The sequence below is a fragment of the Schistocerca cancellata genome, chromosome 2 (assembly GCF_023864275.1).
Source record: "Schistocerca cancellata isolate TAMUIC-IGC-003103 chromosome 2, iqSchCanc2.1, whole genome shotgun sequence".
Classification (NCBI taxonomy): Eukaryota; Metazoa; Arthropoda; class Insecta; order Orthoptera; family Acrididae; genus Schistocerca; species Schistocerca cancellata.
In genome coordinates, this window is record NC_064627.1 from 415,049,733 (window position 1) to 415,069,923 (window position 20,191).

Consider the following 20,191-nt stretch of genomic DNA (forward strand, 5'->3'; position numbering starts at 1 on the left):
GCTAATTAAACTTACCGCAGTACATTACACATTGATAATTCATCTCCCTGCAAAGCACAAGAAAAACATAAACAATCTTAGTGAGCTGATAGAATCAACATGGACACAGCCATGTGTTTCCGGAGGTAGAATTACACCGACAACCGTCTCGAGCAACCCAGTTTACATGCAGGTCTCAGAGATGTAGTCATCCTGATAGAGCTATTGATGTACAAGATGAGCCAGAAGATACGCAACCCCAAATTCAAAAAATTCTAATCTTCATTAATGTACCTATAATTCATACACTCACAGTATATATTTTCTCGGTGTGCTACAGCAAACGCCTCAACACGTTTCTTCATGTAAGCTGCTACGTTTCGGATGGTCGCTACACTAATGCAGGGTATTTCGTCTTTGCTGTTGGGCATCAGTTGCTCGATTGTGTGATGGTTAATCTTGTACACGTCACCATTCAGGTGTCCCCAAAGAAAAACGTCGAGCGGAGATAAATCTGCGAATCTAGCCGGCCACAGGCCACGAGAAATAATGTGTTCGTCAAAGAAGTCACACAACATTATGATTATCATGGTTTTGTCCCCACGTGCGCCGTTGCATTATCTTGCTGCAGCAAGCAGTGTCGAGCCGAGCGACCGCTACGGTCGCAGGTTCGAATCCTGCCTCGGGCATGGATGTGAGTGATGTCCTTAGGTTAGTTAGGTTTAATTAGTTCTAAGTTCTAGGCGACTGATGACCTCAGAAGTTAAGTCGCATAGTGCTCAGAGCCATTGGAACAAAGCGGTGTCGTTCATCAGCCTCTAACAATGCTACGAACTGCATGATGATGTAATGGTAACGTTCAGCTATTACCGTTACCGAGAAAAAATTTGGGCCTACAATTCTCTTGCGCGGAACGGCACACCAAAGCCCATCCCTCTGTAAATGTAATGGGGTCTCAAGTGAAATGTGAGGCTTTTCGTAGATTCAGTATCTGTCTTTCTGGCTGTTGACATAGCTAAGTAAATGAAGTCTTGCTTCATTAGAGCAGAAAACATAAACCAACACCCGAAAATTGTTGCGAATAAAACGCAAAAAAATTGACATTAATGTCGTCTTTTTCCTCTATCAGGTTCTCGAAGCTCGTACACAAAGCAAATGAGATACGAAGGGAGTTTCAGCTTCTTTATGGTTCTCCGAACACTTCCGTTAGACATTTCACTTCGGTGACACAGTTTTGTTACCGACTTTTTTGAAGAACATAGCAAGGATGTGCAGACATTTTCCATTGAGGCATCATTTAACAATGAAGATCGGCCGGAACATTCACATTCATTCAAACTACCAGTTTTTCTGAAACGAGCCACTGTGTGTGAAATGGTTGATCTGATAGGCGCCCTTCTTTCAGGGAAAGCTATCCTAAAGTTTCAAGAACGAACTCACGTTCAGCCAGGCAAAAACGAGTGTTTGTTCGTACCGAACTAACTCAATACTGACATCAAAATGACGGGAAACTGCTAGGATATCAGGTGCTACGCGTCTCCCAGAAGCTCATCCGTTCCCAACACAAACGTTCCCACCGGTATGACATTCATTTTCCCAATTTTTTAAATTGATGGCTGCTTACTTTTGGATCATCCTGTAGATGCAAGAAACTGCAGTACATGTACAACGAGGAACATAATGGAAAGGTAAATTTATAACCGTGTGCATGAATCTAAAGGAAACTGTTTTCTATCATGTAATATTATATACTAGGTAATAATAAGCCGTACCAATAATAACAATGATAGAAACAAATATACACCCATCTTGAAGCCGAGACACAAGAGTTCAGATACCACATAGTTAACACGACTCACCTTGTTGACAGCGTTGTCGAGGGAGTCGGGATCACTGACCCTGAAGCACAACAGGAACACCTTTGCATCCTGATAGGCCAAAGGTCGCACCGTATCGTAAGCCGCAGAACCTACAAGCAGACAAAATTAAAGTTTGCCACCGTTTTCAAGAAACGGCCAATGGATACACTTAACATCAGCACATCATCGAGAATAGTTGAAAATAAAACTGCCTGTAACGTCAAAGATGGCAGCGTTGTACACACTACATATGTTTCTTATGCCTGCCCCCTCTATCCTTGTGTAGAAGCCATTCACAGTTCTGTGTATTAGTCTAAGATTATTTTGCCTGAATCTACAAGTACTTCATAATGACACAGATCAAATTTATCTGTTTTTCAAATATGCGATTCTAGAGCACAATTCTTTATATCTAGGTAGAGCAAGTTCGGTCATTTCCTTGCATGGCTGTAAGTCAGCGTATGCGGATACATAAATCACTGTACCAAAACGATGCACTTATTCCCACGCAATGAAAAGGCAAACCAACATCTGTTGCCTGAGACTTTATCGGATTTGAGGTTTCGACAGTTTCTGGTAGAAGATTTTTAATAACAAAACAATTACGCAAAACATTACTGCAAAAAGCAGTCTTCATTTTAATTTATAAAGAAAGGACTTGACGCTTGTGTGGCACAGGAAAGCGTGGCAGACTACAAAGAAAACTCTCCTCTGCAGCGGAGATAGATGTAGTTCAGTGTTCAGGTTCTCAGCAGAGCACTTCTAGGTACGGCAGCCAAGTCAGTGGCGGTCTGCTCACGTTACATCAACGACTGTGGTAAGAGTAACTTGCAGCACTGGCGCGTTAGGATGAACGGAACTTAGGTATTCAACATCGTCTTTTGTGTAGCCTCGCCATGTTCAACAGTACTGTCACAGCTGCATGATTAATTTTAGTTTTTCTTTAAAGTCACGCAATCACTTATTAATGTGTAGGCAGGTATGCGATAATTTCGCAAGGAAAGGTAGAAGGAGTTCAGCAAATTTCAATTCGCCACCAGTTTACTTCACTAACTGTTGTTTGAGTTATCGTAATTTTTTCTTAATCAGTGTTTGAACTGTATACCAAGTAATTTGATGTCATGCCATTTCCATTTTTTGTGCAATTAAACTTTGTAAAAATTCGGAGTCATGCAAATTGTGCTGTTGCGTAAAGTACACTCATGCTCATAAATTAAGGATAATGCTGATAAATGGTGAATCAACGCTCTGGTGGGCACTTCCGGGTTTAAATCACCTCGGGGTATGACCATGCGGTGCATTTGACCTGCGATCGTCGAACGATGGCGCTGGCAGCAGTCCACATACACTGAGGTGTGTTGATGCATGTCAGAGTACGGTGCAGCAGACGTTTTCAGACGTGCTAATGGTGACTGTGTGTTGACACTGGCTCAAAGAACACGTATTGATGACGTTATGAGGGATAGAATACTGGGGCGACTGGAGGCTGGTCAAACACAGTAGGTCGTAGCATGGGCCCTCCGTGTGCACAAAGTGTGATCTCAAGATTATGGCAACGATTCCAGTACACAGGAAACGTGTCCAGGTGCTACAGTACGGGACGTCCACAGTGTACAACACCACAAGAAGACCGTATCTCAGCATCAGTGCCCGCAGATGGCCTCGGAGTACTGCAGGTAGCGTCGCTCGGGACGATACCGCAGCCACAGTAACAGTTGTCTCCAGACACACAGTCTACAGAAGACTGAACAGACATGGTTTTTTCGCCCGGAAACCTGCAAGGTGCATTCCACTGACCCCTAGTCACAGGAGATCCCATACAGCTTGGTGTCAAGAACACAGTACGTGGTCATTGGAACAGTGGGCCCAGGTTATGTTCACGGACGAGTCCAGGTATAGTCTCAACAGTGATTCTCGCTGGGTTTTCATCTGACGTGAGCCACGAACCAGATACCAACCCCTTAATGTCCTTGAAAGGGACCTGTATGGAGGTCTTGGTTTGATGCTGTGGGGTGCATGTCTGTGACAGAGGAACTGTAACAGGTCAGGTGTATCGGGACGTCATTTTGAACCAGCGTGTCCGCCTTTTCAGGGGTGCAGTGGGTCCCACATTCCTCCTGATGAATGATAACGCACACCCCCTCCTCTCCTCCGAGCTGCCATCGTGGAGGAGTACCTTGACACAGAATATATCAGCCGAATGAAGTGGCCTGTCTGTGATCCAGACCTAAACCCCATCGACTACGCCTGGGATGCTCTCGGTAGACGTATCGCTATGACACTTCAGGAGCTCCGATAGGCACTGGTGGAAGAATGGGAGGCTATACCCTGGCAGCTACTCGACCACCTGATCCAGAGTATGCCAACCCGTTGTGTGGCCTATGTACGTGAGCATGCTGATCATATCCCATACTGATGTCGGGGTATATGCGCAGGAAACAGCGGCGTTTTGTAGCACATGTGTTTCGGGACGGTTTTCTCAACCTATCGCCAATACCGTGTACTTACAGACCTGTGTCGTGTGTATTCCCTATGTGCCTACGCTATTAGCGCCAGTTTTGTGTAGTGCCACGTTGTGTGGCACCACATTTTGCAATTATCCTTAATTTTTGAGCATGAGTGTAGTTAGTAAACCCTCTATCATAGTAAATGTTTTTGTAAAAAAAAGAATTTTGACTACCCAAAACGAAGGTTCACTACTAGGGTAAAAATATTCTAAAGTGTTAATTCAATCCATTGTGCACATCTAATTCGGCACTGATTTTTAAGGGTGGCTCTGTCTCACAGTTGATTCTAATACACATTGTTCCTCACAACACTGAAGTTTCACAAGATAACTTCTTCGACACATCTGCCAAACCCAGAACCTTCCATCAAATTGCCACAGTATATAGCCCTAGTCAGACGAGTCCCGATTTCAGTTAGGAAGAACTAATGGCAGGTTCGAGCGTGTCACAGACCCCAGGAATATCAGCACCGTCTGGAGCCAACGAGGGAGGTCACACGGTGCTGCAAAGGAGAGCGTTGGGCGTCGCACAAGCGGGGACCTCACAAGGAGCCGTACGAGTGGGCTGGACGGACTCGATCTCGATAAATGGTCAGCCGCGGTTCAGTTGGCAGCTGTAGGCTGAGGTAACAAAAATCAAGGAATAGCGATATGCACACATACAAATGGCGGCAGTATCGTGTACACAGGATATAAAAGAGTAGTGCAATGGCGGAGCTATCGTTTGTATTCAGTTGATTCATGTGAAAAGGTGTCCGACGCGTTTATATCCGCACGACGGGAATTAACAGGCTTTGGACGCGGAAATACAGTTGCAGCTGGACACACTGGACATTCCATTTCGGTAATAGTTAAGGAATCCAGTATTTCGAGATCCACAGCGTCAAGACTCTGCCGAGAATACCAAATTTCACGCATTACTCTCACTGCGGACAACGCAGTGGCCGACGACCTCCACTTAACTACCACGAGCAGGCGTGTTTTCGAAGAAATGTCAGTGCTAACAGACAAGCAATCCTGCGTGGAATAACCACAGAAATCAGTGTGAGATGTACGAAGGACGTACCCATTAGGACAGCGCGTCGACATTTAGCGTTAACGGGTTGTGTCAGCAGACGACCGACGCGAGTCTGTTTGCTAACAGCACAACATCACCTGAATCTTGTCTCCTCGGCTCATGACCATACAGGTTACACCATATACGACTGGAAAACCGTGCCTTGGTCAGATGAGTCCAGATTTAAGTTGGTAAGAACTGGTGGTAAGTTCGAGCGTGGCACAGATTCCACGGAGCCATGGACCCAAGCCGTCAACAAGGCACTGTGCAAGCTGGTGGTGGCTCCATAATGTCTGGGCAGTGTTTACATGGAATGGACTGGGTCCTCTGGGCCAACTGAACACAATGGTAATTGTTGTGACTTACAAGTTTGTGGCTCCCTCCATCGGTAATGCTGGAATTCAGTATGGTGTTGGCCCACCCTTAGCCTTGATGACAGCTTCCATTCTTGCAGGTATACGTTCAGTCAGATGCTGAAAGGTTTCTTGGGGAATGGCAGACCATTCTTCATGGAGTGCTGCACTGAGGAGAGCTATCGACGTCGGTCGGCGAGGTCTGGTACGATTCAGGTCAGGACTCTGTGCAGGCCACTCCATTACAGGGATGTTATTGTCGTGTAACCACTCCACCACTGGCCGTGCATTACGAATAGGTGCACGATTGTGTTGAAAGATGCAGTCGCCTTCCCCGAATTGCTCTTCTACAGGGGAAAGCAAAAAGGTGCTTAAAAAGTCAATGTAGGCGTTAGCTGTGATAGTGCCGTGCAAAACAACAAGGGGTGCAAGCCCCTCCATGAAAAACACTACACCATAACACCATCGTCTCCGAATTTGACTGTTGGCACTAGACACGCTGGCAGATGACGTTCACCGAGCTTTCGCCATACCCACACCCTGCCATCGGATCGCCACATTGTGTACCGTGATTCGTCACTCCACACAACGTTTATCCACTGTTCAATCATCCAATGTTTACGCTCCTTACATCATGCGAGGCGTCATTTGGCATTTACCGGCGTGATGTGTTGCTTATGAGCAGGCGGTCGACCGTGATATCCAAGTTTTATCACCTCCTGCCTAACTGTCATAATACTTGCAGTGGGTCCTGATGCAGGTTGGAATTCCTGTGTGATGGTCTGCACAGATGTCTGCCTATTACACATTACGACCCTCTTAAACTCTCGGCGATCTCTGTCAGTCAACAGACGAGGTGTGGCCTGTAGGCTTTTGTGCTGTACGTGTCCCTTTACGTTCCCACTTCACTATCACATCGGAAACAGTGGACCTAGGGATGCTTAGGAGTGCGGAAATATTGCGTACAGTCGTATGACACACGTGACATTCAGACACCTGACCACGTTCGAAGTCCGTGAGTTCCGCGGAGCGCCCCATTCTGCTCTCTCACGATGTTAATGACTACTGAGGTCGTTGATATGGAGAACCTTGCAGTAGGTGGCAGCACAGTGCACCTAATATGAAAACGTAAATATCTGGGGGTGTCCGGATACTTTTGATCACATAGTGTAGATGACAACGTACCATGTCATCGGCCACATTTGTTTGCAACTGGTTTAAAGAACATTCTGGACAATTCGAGCGAATGATCTGACCTCCCTAATCGCCCGAAACTAATCCAAATGAAGATTTATGAGACATAAGTGAGAGATCACTTCGAGCACGGAATCCTGCACCGGCAACACTTTCGCAGTTATGGACGGCTACAAAGGCAGCATGGCTCATTTCTTCTGCAGGGGACTTCTAATGACTTACTGAGTCCATGCCGGGTCGAGCTGCTGCACTACGCTGGTCAAAGGAGACTCGACATGATACTAGGAAGAACCCTATGACTTTTGTCACCTCAGTGTGTAGAAAAGTATGGTGGTCGAGTAGTGGATTTCCGGAATGTCGAACTCTGCTATAGAAATGTCTATCCTGTCGCTTCCTGGAAGGCAAAACTTGGGGCAACGTATTACGTTGTGTCTGTTTGTTGTCATGCAGTACATCCCTAAATTCTTGCTGCAAGTGGTTATTAACGATCTTCCGATACCATCGCTAGCGTACTCATAGTCGAGAGCAGCGCTACTTTGAATATACGTTGCTATTCAGTGCTGGTGTGACTACTCATTAGTGCGTGCATACGAGGTGTGGCTAGAAAAAAACCGGACTAGTACTGGTGAAACAATAAAACGAATGCAATAAGGCTGAAAGTCGCGTGGCCTGTCACCTGACTCTCGCTCCGCCTACTGCTCGAGTTTCATCTGCCTCCTGCACTCAGTCTGCCCGTGGCGTCTGTTTTAAGTAGTTGACGTTTTGTCTGTGCGTCGGAAAATGTTGAGTGTACAGAAAGAACAGCGTGTTAACATCAAATTTTGTTTCAAACTAGGAAAATCGTTTGTAATGTTACAACAAGTGTACGGCGATCATTGTTTATCGCGAACACAAGTGTTTGAGTGGTTTAAACGATTTAAAGATGGCCGCGAAGACACCAGTGATGACACTCGCACTGGCAGACCATTGTCAGCAAAAACTGATGCAAACATTGAAAAAATCGGTAAACTTGTTCGACAAGATCGCCGTTTAACAATCAGAGCAGTGTCTGAGTTAACAGGAGTTGACAAGGAAAGTGTTAGGCAGATTCTTCATGAAAGTTTCAACATGAACAAAGTGTGTTCAAAAATGGTTCCAAAGTGTCTCACAATTGAACAGAACAAACGCCGAAGAATGATTTGTTCTGACATCCTGGAAAACATTGAAAGTGATCCCACCTTCTTACAAAATGTTATTACTTGCGATGAATCGTGGTTTTTTACTTACAATCCCGAAACTAAACCATAATCGATGCATTGAAAAACTCCTGGTTCTCCACGACAAAAACAAGCACGAATGTCAAAATCGAAATTCAAGGCAATGATGATTGTTTTTTTTGACATCAAAGGGATTGTGCACATTGATTGGGTACCAGAGGGACAAACAGTGAATCAGCATTACTACATTAGCGTCCTGGCTACCCTACGAGAGCGAGTACTGAGAAAACGGAACGATTTGTGGAGAAAAAAGTCATGGATCCTTCACCAAGACAATGCCCCAGCTCACAGTGCGTTGTCAGTGAAGACGTTTTGGCAAAACACAACATTCCCATCTTAGATCATCCACCCTACTCACCTGATTTGGCCCCCTGTGACTTTTTTATTTTCCCTAAAGTCAAGTCAGCTTTGAAAGGAACTAGATTTGAGACTGTTGAAGCAGTAAAAGAAAAAGCGACGGAAGTAATGTGTGGACTTACCGAAAATGATCTGCAGCATTGCTATGAACACTGGAAAATTCGTATGGAGCGGTGTAGAGACCGAGGAGGAGAGTATATTGAAGGAGATAACATGAAATTGTAAATAATTGTAAATACATGTTTTTTCCAGCATCAGTCCGGTTTTTTTCTAGCCACACCTCGTACTAGGCTCTTGTCATAAAATTACAACTGTCTCTCAGTACCATATTTTGTTGACTCAGTGTAATTGTGCCGCAGTAATCAGTGAACCGCATCTGTCACCACGTCATGTGACCACGTATAATTAAAACAAACCTGCGCATATTTTCTGCTAGCTTGGTTGTGTCTCGATGTGGTTTTCTCTTGGAATGAATGTGTTCGAAGACTTGCTTTTTGTGATTGATGTTGGTCATGAATCCTCCGTGTATAAGGTACAAGGAATTTCTGAAAGTATTTGGTAATTTTGTTGCATTTTCAAAATGGGTTCGATATTGGCTGTGTCTGATAAGATTGTCGGTAAATTATAGTTGTCTTATTGGTCAGACAGTGTGGGCAATGTTGGTAACTATCACAGGAGCTTCATCAGTAAACAGTACTAAAGGGATCGCTCAGCGATTTCCAATAAGCCATTAAAAAAATCCAATTGTCTACCTTCATCTCCTTCTGGAAAGTGCTCAGTCTGCCGTAAACAGTACGGGCAGAGGTCGTGCATACATAACGTCTTCCACATTCTTGCGTGTGGAACAACAATATATAAAGAGCTTTTGCGCGTACTTGTTGAAGGAATACCAACAGCGGAATAATGCCTTCTGTTCACACACATTCGGTACGTTTGCGGTTCGGATGAAATATACGTGTTGAGCACTGCATCAGCCTCACGCAGTTCATTGAACACTTGAGTAAACACTGCAGAATATGTCACTCTGTGCTTAGGAAATCGTTTACCACATTAATTACAAACAGCAGCAGCAGCGCTTACTGGTATATCAATAAATTATCAGCATACTCATTGTAGTAAATACGCGCAGCATACTTAAAGGGTATAGCACAAATGGTCGGATCATCACTATCAATATGACAGTTGAAAAATTCAATTATGTGAACTCAAGCACAGCTACACAGCTTGAAATTCAAAGTAAAAATCGATAGAAAACACACAGCTATTGGAATACCAACATCCGAAATGGAAACAAGGTAAGTAGTCTGCATAGGAAAGGGATTTACTATCAAAATATCAAGAGCGCACATTCCTAGAACAGTCACCCAACATATTATGGCTTCGCACCACGTACATCTTGCGAATAGACCAGGAACGTAAAATTGAGGCTCACAAGACGGTTTCCTGACAGTGGCTCTTCCCGCGAACAATTGTGACTAGAAGAGGGTAGTGAGAAAGCTACAGCTGTACACAAACTATACTCCGCCACACAATACAAGATGGCTAACAGAGTGTGGGTGCAGACGTGTCTTTGTAACCAGCTTTATAAACAGTTTACAGTACAGCGCAATCCGGATCCTTCAGATTACCTAGCTCTGTTCATTCTTATTACTAGCGTTGTCAATTTGTGAGGAATTCCCTAAACTGTGGGGAATTTCAGATCGTTTGGGGATTTTGTGGGGATTGGGAATATGTCGGCATTTTAACGTTTTCTTATTTATTAATGTGTCGTAGATGTTACATCGATAATTTGATGGATGGTGAGTTTGTTACTGGTGTTGATCCTAATGATTTTCAAGATCTTAAGCTCGGAATGAGTTTCATAAAGAAGATTTCAAGCAATATTATATCAAAATGGTAGATAAATACTCTTTTATATACAGATATTACTTAAGACCCCCCACCCATGAACCATGGACCTTGCCGTTGGTGGGGCGGCTTGCGTGCCTCAGCGATACAGATAGCCGTACCGTAGGTACAACCACAACGGAGGGGTATCTGTTGAGAGGCCAGACAAACGTGTGGTTCCTGAAGAGGGGCAGCAGCCTTTTCAGTAGTTGCAAGGGCAACAGTCTGGATGATTGACTGATCTGGCCTTGTAACAATAACCAAAACGGCCTTGCTGTGCTGGTACTGCGAACGGCTGAAAGCAAGGGGAAACTACGGCCGTAATTTTTCCCGAGAGCATGCAGCTTTACTGTATGATTAAATGATGATGGCATCCTCTTGGGTAAAATATTCCGGAGGTAAAATAGTCCCCCATTCGGATCTCCGGGCGGGGACTACTCAAGAGGATGTCGTTATCAGGAGAAAGAAAACTGGCGTTATACGGATCGGAGCGTGGAATGTCAGATCCCTTAATCGGGCAGGTAGGTTAGAAAATTTAAAAAGGGAAATGGATAGGTTAAAGTTAGATATAGTGGGAACTAGTTAAGTTCGGTGGCAGGAGGAACAAGACTTCTGGTCAGGTGACTACAGGGTTATAAACACAAAGTCAAATAGGGGTAATGCAGGAGTAGGTACAATAATGAATAGGAAAATAGGAATGCGGGTAAGCTACTACAAACAGCATAGTGAACGCATTATTGTGGCCAAGATAGATACGAAGCCCACACCTACTACAGTAGTACAAGTTTATATGCCGACTAGCTCTGCAGATGACGAAGAATTTGAAAAAATGTATGATGAAATAAAAGAAATTATTCAGATAGTGAAGGGAGATGAAAATTTAATAGTGATGGGTGACTGGAATTCGAGTGTAGGAAAAGGGAGAGAAGGAAACGTAGTAGGTGAATATGGATTGGGGCTAAGAAATGAAAGAGGAAGCCGCCTCGTAGAATTTTGCACAGAGCACAACTTAATCATAGCTAACACTTGGTTTAAGAATCATGAAAGAAGGTTTTATACATGGAAGAACCCTGGAGATACTAAAAGGTATCAGATAGATTATATAATGGTAAGACAGAGATTTAGGAACCAGGTTTTAAATTGTAAGACATTTCCAGGGGCAGATGTGGACTCTGACCACAATCTACAGGTTATGACCTGTAGATTAAAACTGAAGAAACTGCAAAAAGGTGGGAATTTAAGGAGATGGGACCTGGATAAACCGAAAGAACCAGAGGTTGTACAGAGTTTCAGGGAGAGCATAAGGGAACAATTGACAGGAATGGGGGAAAGAAACACAGTAGATGAAGAATGGGTAGCTTTGAGGGATGAGGTAGTGAAGGCAGCAGAGGATCAAGTAGGTAAAAAGACGAGGGATAGTAGACATCCTTGGGTAACAGAAGAAATACTGAATTTAATTGATGAAAGGAGAAAATATAAAAATGCAGTAAATGAAGCAGGCAAAAAGGAATACAAACGCCTCAAAAATGAGATCGACAGGAAGTGCAAAATGGCTAAGCAGGGATGGCTAGAGCACAAATGTAAGGATGTAGAGGCTTATCTCATTAGGGGTAAGATAGATACTGCCTACAGGAAACTTAAAGAGACCTTTGGAGATAAGAGAACCACTTGTATGAACATCAAGAGCTCAGGTGGAAACCCAGTTCTAAGCAAAGAAGGGAAAGCAGAAAGGTGGAAGGAGTATATAGAGAGTCTATACAAGGGCGATGTACTTGAGGACAATATTATAGAAATGGAAGAGGATGTAGATGAAGATGAAATGGGAGATACGATACTGCGTGAAGAGTTTGACAGCGCACTGAAAGACCTGAGTCGAAACAAGGCCCCCGGAATAGACAACATTCCATTGGAACTACTGACGACCTTGGGAGAGCCAGTCCTGACTAAACTCTACCATCTGGTGAGGAAGATGTATGAAACAGGCGAAATACCCTCAGACTTCAAGAAGAATATATTAATTCCAATCCCAAAGAAAGCAGGTGTTGACAGATGTGAAAATTACCGAACAATCAGTTTAATAAGCCACAGATGCAAAATACTAACACGAATTCTTTATAGACGAATGGAAAAACTAGTAGAAGCCGACCTCGGGGAAGATCAGTTTGGATTCCTTAGAAATACTGGAACACGTGAGGCAATACTGACCTTACGACTTACCTTAGAAGAAAGATTAAGGAAAGGCAAATGTACGTTTCTAGCATTTGTAGGCTTAGAGAAAGCTTTTGACAATGTTGACTGGAATACTCTCTTTCAAATTCTGAAGGTGGCAGGGGTAAAATACAGGGAGCGAAAGGCTATTTACAATTTGTATAGAAACCAGATGGCAGTTATAAGAGTCGAGGGACATGAAAGGGAAGCAGTGGTTGGGAAGGGAGTAAGACAGGGTTGTAGCCTCTCCCCGATGTTATTCAATCTGTATATTGAGCAAGCAGTAAAGGAAACAAAAGAAAAATTCGGAGTAGGTATTAAAATCCATGGACAAGAAATAAAAACTTTGAGGTTCGCCGATGACATTGTAATTCTGTCAGAGACAGCAAAGGACTTGGAAGAGCAGTTGAATGGAATGGACAGTGTCTTGGAAGGAGGATATAAGATGAACATCAACAAAAGCAAAACGAGGATAATGGAATGTAGTCGAATTAAGTCGGGTGATGCTGAGGGAATTAGATTAGGAAATGAGAGACTTAAAGTAGTAAAGGAGTTTTGCTATTTGGGGAGCAAAATAACTGATGATGGTCGAAGTAGAGAGGATATAAAATGTAGACTGGCAATGGCAAGAAAAGCGTTTCTGAAGAAGAGAAATTTGTTAACATCGAGTATAGATTTAAGTGTCAGGAAGTCGTTTCTGAAAGTATTTGTATGGAGTGTAGCCATGTATGGAAGTGAAACATGGACGATAAATAGTTTGGACAAGAAGAGAATAGAAGCTTTCGAAATGTGGTGCTAAAGAAGAATGCTGAAGATTAGATGGGTAGATCACATAACTAATGAGGAAGTATTGAATAGGATTGGGGAGAAGAGGAGTTTGTAGCACAACTTGACCAGAAGAAGGGATCGGTTGGTAGGACATGTTCTGAGGCATCAAGGGATCACCAATTTAGTATTGGAGGGCAGCGTGGAGGGTAAAAATCGTAGAGGGAGACCAAGAGATGAATACACTAAGCAGATTCAGAAGGATGTAGGTTGCAGTAGGTACTGGGAGATGAAGAGGCTTGCACAGGATAGAGTAGCATGGAGAGCTGCATCAAACCAGTCTCAGGACTGAAGACCACAACAACAACATTACTTAAGAGAGACTGGAAATAATAATGATGGAGCGTATGCGAGAAAACCTGTTGAGCGCATGCATAGAGCAAAGCATTGTTCCCCCTTCACAGTCTGTTTGTTGAGCAACACTTTCTTGCCAGTCTTCAGCTCGTATAGCGTGTATTCTAATACGTTCGACTGTTTACGTTTTGTTTTCTTCCCTTGGGAAATAATAATCGTTTTATGCAAAAACGGATAAATGGTTGCTGAAAGGTAGAAGCTAATCTCGAGGTACACCTGCATCTACATCTAAGTGATTAGTCTGCTATTCACAATAAAGTGCCTAGCAGAGGGTTCAATGAACCACCTTCAAGATTTCTCTCTACCTTTCCACTCTCGAACGGCGCGTGGGAAAAACGGGCACTTAAATTCTTCTGTGCGAGCCCTGATTCCTCTTATTTTATTGTGATGATCATTTCTCCCTAAGTAAGTGGGTGCCAACAGAATGGTTTCGCAATCGGAGGTGAAAACTGGTAATTGAAATTTCATGAGAAGATCCCGTCGCAACGAATAACGCCTTTGTTTTAATGATTGCCACTCCAATACACGTATCATATCTGTGGCACTATCTCCCCTATTTCGCGATAGTACAAAATGAACAGCCCTTCTTTGTACTTTTTCGATGTCATCCGTCAGTCCCACATGATGCGAATCCCGCACCGCACAGCAATACTCCAGAATAGGGCGGACAAGAGTGGTGTAAGCAGTCTCTTTAGTAGACCTGTTGCACCTTCTAAGTGTTCTGTCAATGAATCGCAGTCTTAGTTTGTTCTATCCACAACATTATCTATGTCATCGTTCCAATTTACGTTATTTGTAGTTGTAATCCCTAAGTATTTAGTTGAATTTACAGCCTTAATATTTGTGTGACTTACCACGTAATCGAAATTTAGCGGATTTCATTTAGTACTCATGTGAATGACTGCACACTTTTCTTTAATCAGGGTCAACTGCCACTTTTCGCATCATCTAGATATCTTATCTAAATCATTTTGCAATTCGTTTTGATCATCTGGTGACTTTACAAGGCGGTAAATGACAGCATCATCTGCAAACAATCTAAAACGGCTATTCAGACTGTCTCCTATGTCGTTAATGTAGATCAGGAACAACAGAGGGGCTATAACACTACCTTGTGGAAGGCCGGATATTACTTCTGTTTTACTCGACGACTTTCCGTCTATGACTACGAACTGTGACCTTTCTGACAGGAAATCAGGAATCCAGTCGCACAACTGCGGCAATATTCCATGGGCACGCAGTTTGGTTAGAAGACCCTTGTGAGGAACGGTGTCGAAGCCTTCAGGAAACCTAATAATATGGAATCAATTTGACACTCCCTGTCGATAGCACTCATTACTCCATGAGTATAAAGAGTCAGTTGTGTTTCACAAGAGCGATGTTTTCTGTATCCTTGCTAACTATGTGTCAATGAATCGTTTTCTTCGAGGTAATTCATAATGTTCGAACACAGTATATGTTTCAAAACCCTACTGCAAAGCGACATTAGTGATATCGGTCTGTATTCCAGAGGATTACTCCAATTTCCCTTTTTGGGTATTGGTGTGATTTCAGCAATTTTCCAGTCTTTAGGTACGGAATTTTCAGAGAGCGATCGGTTGTATATAATTGCTAAATATAGAGTTATTGTATCAGCATACTCTGAAAGGAACCTGACTAATATGCAATCTGGACTGGAGGCCTTGTCTTTGTTAAGTGATTTAAGGTGCTTTGCTACACCGAAGATATCTACCTCTATGTTTCCCATTTTGACAGTTGTTCTTGATTAGAATTCAGGAATATTTACTTCGTTTTCTTTGGTGAAGGAGTTTCGAAAAACCGTGTTTAATAACTCTGCTTAGGTGGCACTGTCACCAGTGACTTCACCGTTGTTACTGCACAGTGAAGGTATTGGTTGCGTCTTGCCACTGACGTGCTTTATGTATGACCAGAATCTCTTTGGGTTTTCTGCCAGATTCGGAGACAGAGTTTCGTTGTGGAAATTATTAAAAAAATCATTCCATGACTTTTCTACGCCTACGTGATCTGATCAGAAGGAGTGGAGACTGCCTCTTAAAAAGGTGTTGAGAGTATTTTTATCAGCTTTTTTAAACAGTTGTACTTTGCGTTTTTCTTTTATGGTTCTAGGTGTTACGGTATTCAGCCTAGCAGCAACTGCCTTGTGAAGAAATAAATCTCGGGTGAACAGCCTGGTATTAGTGTGCACAGGACACAATATTTCGACAATCGACCAGGTTGCCATCATCAACCCCTAGAACTTAGAACTACTTAAACCTAACTAACCTTTATGAGGAAATAAATCTCGGGTGCACATCAGCGCACCTGATGATGGCAACGTGGTCGATTGCCGAAATATTGTGTCCTATGCACACTCATACCAGGCTGTTTACCCGACATTTATTTCGTCATAAAGTACGCCTGGAGAAATTGAAGAATCACAGCTGCCTTGTGGTCGCTAATCCCTGTAATCGTCATCATACTCCATATTTGTCCAGGATTATTTGTTGCTAAGAGGTCAAGTATGCTTTCGCAACCATTTACGCTTCGAGTGGGTTCATGAATTAATTGTTCAAAATAATTTTCTGAGAAAGCATTCAGTATAATTTCAGATCATATTTTATGCCTAGCACCAGCTTTAAACGTATAATTTTTTCAGGACATCGAGGGTAGATTGAAGTCACCACCGACTACAATTGTATGAGTGGGCTACCTATTTGAAATGAGACTCAAGTTTTCTTTGAACTGCTCAACAACTATTTCTTCTGTGTGTATGCATGTGTGTGGAGTAGGGGGGCGGGGGGGGGGGGGGGGGGAGAACCAATTAATAGTTTAGTCCGATTGTCAGGTGTAACCTCTACCCATACTATTTAGCAGTAACTATATACTTCAATTTTACTGCAAGGTAAACTACTTCTGACAGCAATAAATACTCCACCACCACCAGTATTTAATCTATCCTTTCTGAACACTATTAGGTAGTTTGAAATAAATTTCCGGCTTTAGCCAGCTTTCCGTACCTATAACTATTTGAGCTTCTGTGCTTTCTATTAGGGGTTGGAGCTCTGGTTCTTTCCCAACACAGCTACGACAATTTACAACTATAATACCGATTGTTTCTACATCTATCTTACTGTGTTTTACCTGCCCCCTTTTAGACGGTCGCCCTTTCTGTGGTTTCCTGAAACCCTCTAACCTAAAAAAACGCCCAGTCCCTTCCACACAGCCCCTGCTACCCGTGTAGCCGCTTCCTGTGTGTAGTGGACCCCTGACCTATTAAGCGCAGCACGGAAACCCACCACCCGATGGCGCAAGTCACGGAATCTGCCGTCTACACCGTCACAGCACCGCCTGATCCTCTGCTTCAGACACTCCACTCAGCTCTGCACCAAAGGACAACAGTCGGTTCTGTCGACGATGCTGCAGATGGTGAGCTCCGCCTTAATCTCGCAAGCAAGACTGGCAGTCTTTACCGTTTCCGCTAACTGCCCGAAACCAGAGAGAATCTCCTCCGATCCAAAGCGACACGTGTCATTTGTACTGACATAGACCACCACTTGCAGTTCGCTCCACTCTGTACTCTTCATGGCATCCGGAAGCACCCTTTCCACACCCTGAATGACTCTCTTCGGTATGCACATGAAGTGCACACTGGCTTCCTTCACCTCCTTGGCAGCCATGTTCCTAAGTGGCCCCTTTACGCGACTAACCTTGGAGCTCCCAACTACCAGTAAACCCACCCTCTGCGAAGGGCCAGACCTTGCGGGCCTACAAGTTTCCTCTGGAACAGGATGGATGATTCTGTCCGGCTCAGAGACTTCGTCAGCCACAGATAACGCTTAAACCGTCAAACGAACCAAGTAGGCCCTACGATTGGCTTTGCTAGACTGGGACGTGCTCGACGTCCGTCGCATACCCACGTCTGATCCTCCACAGCGATGCCCCATGGCAACAACTTCAATCTGTGTGACGGAAGCCAACACAGCCTGGAACTGTGAGCGAAGGGTCACCAACTCAGCTCGCATCTGTACAAAGCAATCACAGTTCCTATCCATTACTAAAGTAGCTCCTCTTTGAAGATCATAAAAATATGTAATAGATGAACGGTGTACTAGCCTTATTAGCAGCAGGAACTCGCGGTGCTCTCTCACTGCCGGTCTAGCCGCCACTTGAGCTGTTCTAACCAAAGCAAACAACGAAACCCAGTACGATAAGAGGGTCGATACAAGATTCGATAGCAACGACAGTGCTCTACGATAACTGTTATTATAATAAAAGGTTGTGCCTAGTAAGCACTGAAAGACGCAATAAATTACAAAAATAAACTAGTAACTACATAGATAACTGAAAATAAGTCGCTCCTATTTGAAGCTCATAAACATATGTAATAAACGAACGGTGTACTCGTCTTATTAGTAGCAGGAACTCGCGGTGCACTCTCACTGAGGTGAGAACGTAGGTTACTAACTAAATTTGTTTGAATTCTTTTGAACACCTCATATACAGCTTGTTCACTTCTTAACAATACCTGTGTCTGTGCTCTGATCTGGAGTCGTCGGTGGTAATTCGGAAGTTTTCCTGCTACCTTCCTGCCAGCCTTTACCATTTATTAATATGTGACAATACATTACTCATTAAGACAGCGAAAGGATTGTTGATGTTATTGTCGGTTTGCTGGGCGCTGCAAATACACATGATACGTGATAGCGAAAAAAATGTACATAGTACAATATCATCGACATAGAATATGATATTAAAGTAAGCAGATTGTGAAACAAATATTCAATGAGTAAGATAGGTATGATGTTCAATTTATTTATTAAACTTTTACAGTCCGATTACACGTCTTCGAGACGTTAAAGGTGTCGATGAAGCAACATTTTCTTTTGTATACATGAATTATGGTTGTGCTGTTTACTTTTATTCACTCATGTGTTAATTCATTGCCTTCCAAACCGCAAACGCTCCGACATCCGAGCCACATTGAATCAACTCTCTCGTCTCCGCGTAACACACGGCTACGTGACCGCGCTTATTGCTGGTGCAGCATCTCACGCCCTAAATTCCTCCAGCCGATAATAACTCAGTGTTCACATTTCCTCCCTCTTTAAATAAGAAAACAGATTCTGACCAGAACAGCCGGAGGCAGGGGTCATGTGTGTGTGAGTTTTGTGTGTATGATAATATGAATGTGTGTGTGTGTGTGTATGTGTGTGAGCGCGCGCGCGTGTGCGCGCTTTCCTTCTTCTCCGAAGAAGGTAAAGGCTGGCAGGAGTTGGAAAGTGACTGGAAAATTTCCGAATTACCACCAACGGCTCTTTTCATAATCTTGCCTGCTGCTCGGCTTATGATTAGCAATCTGTCTGCTTAACAGTATAGTTATTCCCTCATGAAATTTCTTGTAAATAATCCACTGCCGTGCAGCAGGAACAATAACGTACATAATTAAAATACCGGAGTAAAAAAAACTGGCATTCATTACGCCACACAAAGATTGTCCGTAGAACAAACAGAGATTCACAACGCTGCAACCGGGAGTTCTGATCACTATTCCATCCAAAAGTTTTGATCACTTGGCCAGTGATATACAATTCCCGACAGATAGCAAAGTAAAATTCGAAACTAAAGTGGAAACATTTCTCTTCGGCAACTCCTCCTATTCCGCAGAAGACTGCCTATTATTGTAATGTGTAAATGGTAATGGGTAGGAACTATTGACTAACATCTGTTTAGTTAAAAAACAAAACTCTAAGAAATCATCACCAAGGAGGCATATTTATAAAACAAATCAATATAAAATGCCCCGTTCCACATCACTGTGATTTATCACGTAAATGATATATGAGACTAACTAAGTAACTACTGGTACAGCAGAAAGAATGGTATAGACTCACATATTCTGAAAACCTTAGAATGAAATTCAGAAGTAAACTGAAGCAGATGATGAAAGTAGCACACTCCAATTGTGATACATTTGGTTAATCCTGAAAAACTGTCAGTTCGTGGCGAGAAAATAAGAAAATAGGCTGCTGTTGGAAAGGTAGGCCTAAATGTTACACAGGTTAGGCTATCATTGCTTAAAAAGTGAACTACATACATGTTAAAGCAAAATATTCGTTTTATGGGGTGCAAGCGTTTGAGACCATTCCCTTAATCACATTTATAGTACTGCACAATGCTCGAGCATGCTCAGAAGATTATATCGTTTGTTTTATCCCTGTCAGTTACTATTATTGGTCACACACTGAAGATTTCAAATGCACTAACGGTCAAATACAGGGGCGGGCAAACGTTGCACGCGGCTCGAGAGCGCACAGCGCTGCACGTGTGCTGCTCGCGTGCAATCGTCGAATGGGGCA

General features: G+C 43.3%; 1 protein-coding gene across 1 annotated transcript in view; it reads right to left on the minus strand.

The window, feature by feature from the left end:
• LOC126161860 (ras-like GTP-binding protein Rho1) overlaps positions 1-20,191 on the minus strand; it is a 306,122-nt gene that overhangs the window by 34,888 nt on the left and 251,043 nt on the right. Inside the window, exon 3 of the mRNA XM_049917976.1 lies at positions 1,839-1,948. Coding sequence (XP_049773933.1) covers positions 1,839-1,948 — 110 coding nt within the window. The remainder of the gene's footprint in view (positions 1-1,838; positions 1,949-20,191) is intronic.